The following is a 312-nucleotide window of genomic DNA, read 5'->3' as shown; positions in this document are numbered from 1 at the left end:
TCACCCGTCATCAGCGCCCGACACCATGTGCTCCTCATTGATGAGCTGGATACAGTCGATGGAGCCCCTACAAAGAGAACAGGCAACTACCATCAGTTACAGGCGTGCTTTGGGATCCTATTTAGGAGACAAGGGGGCATCAGCGTCCCCAAACTGCCAGCAGGCTCCTGGTGATGTCTGGCACCCTCACACCGCTGCCCCAGCTGGACCCACCTGCCCACAGGCCCCTCTCCCGCCCCAGACCTACTGGTGCCCATAAAACACGAGCTGTGACTCTTCAGGGATCTTCCAGAGCCGCACGGTTCCATACCA

General features: G+C 58.7%; 1 protein-coding gene across 1 annotated transcript in view; it reads right to left on the bottom strand.

Annotated features, from left to right (window-relative positions):
- Positions 1-312, bottom strand: part of LOC104073967 (U3 small nucleolar RNA-interacting protein 2-like) — a gene marked incomplete at its 5' end in the record, with an annotated part of 1,492 nt that continues 1,180 nt past the window's right edge. Inside the window, 2 exons of the mRNA XM_009573912.1 lie at positions 1-67; positions 248-310. Of these exons, the coding sequence (XP_009572207.1) occupies positions 1-67; positions 248-310 (130 nt within the window). The remainder of the gene's footprint in view (positions 68-247; positions 311-312) is intronic.

This window comes from Fulmarus glacialis, unplaced genomic scaffold (assembly GCF_000690835.1).
Source record: "Fulmarus glacialis isolate BGI_N327 unplaced genomic scaffold, ASM69083v1 scaffold23033, whole genome shotgun sequence".
Classification (NCBI taxonomy): Eukaryota; Metazoa; Chordata; class Aves; order Procellariiformes; family Procellariidae; genus Fulmarus; species Fulmarus glacialis.
Note: the sequence above shows the minus strand (reverse complement) of the source record. Positions and strands in the feature narration are given on the sequence as shown.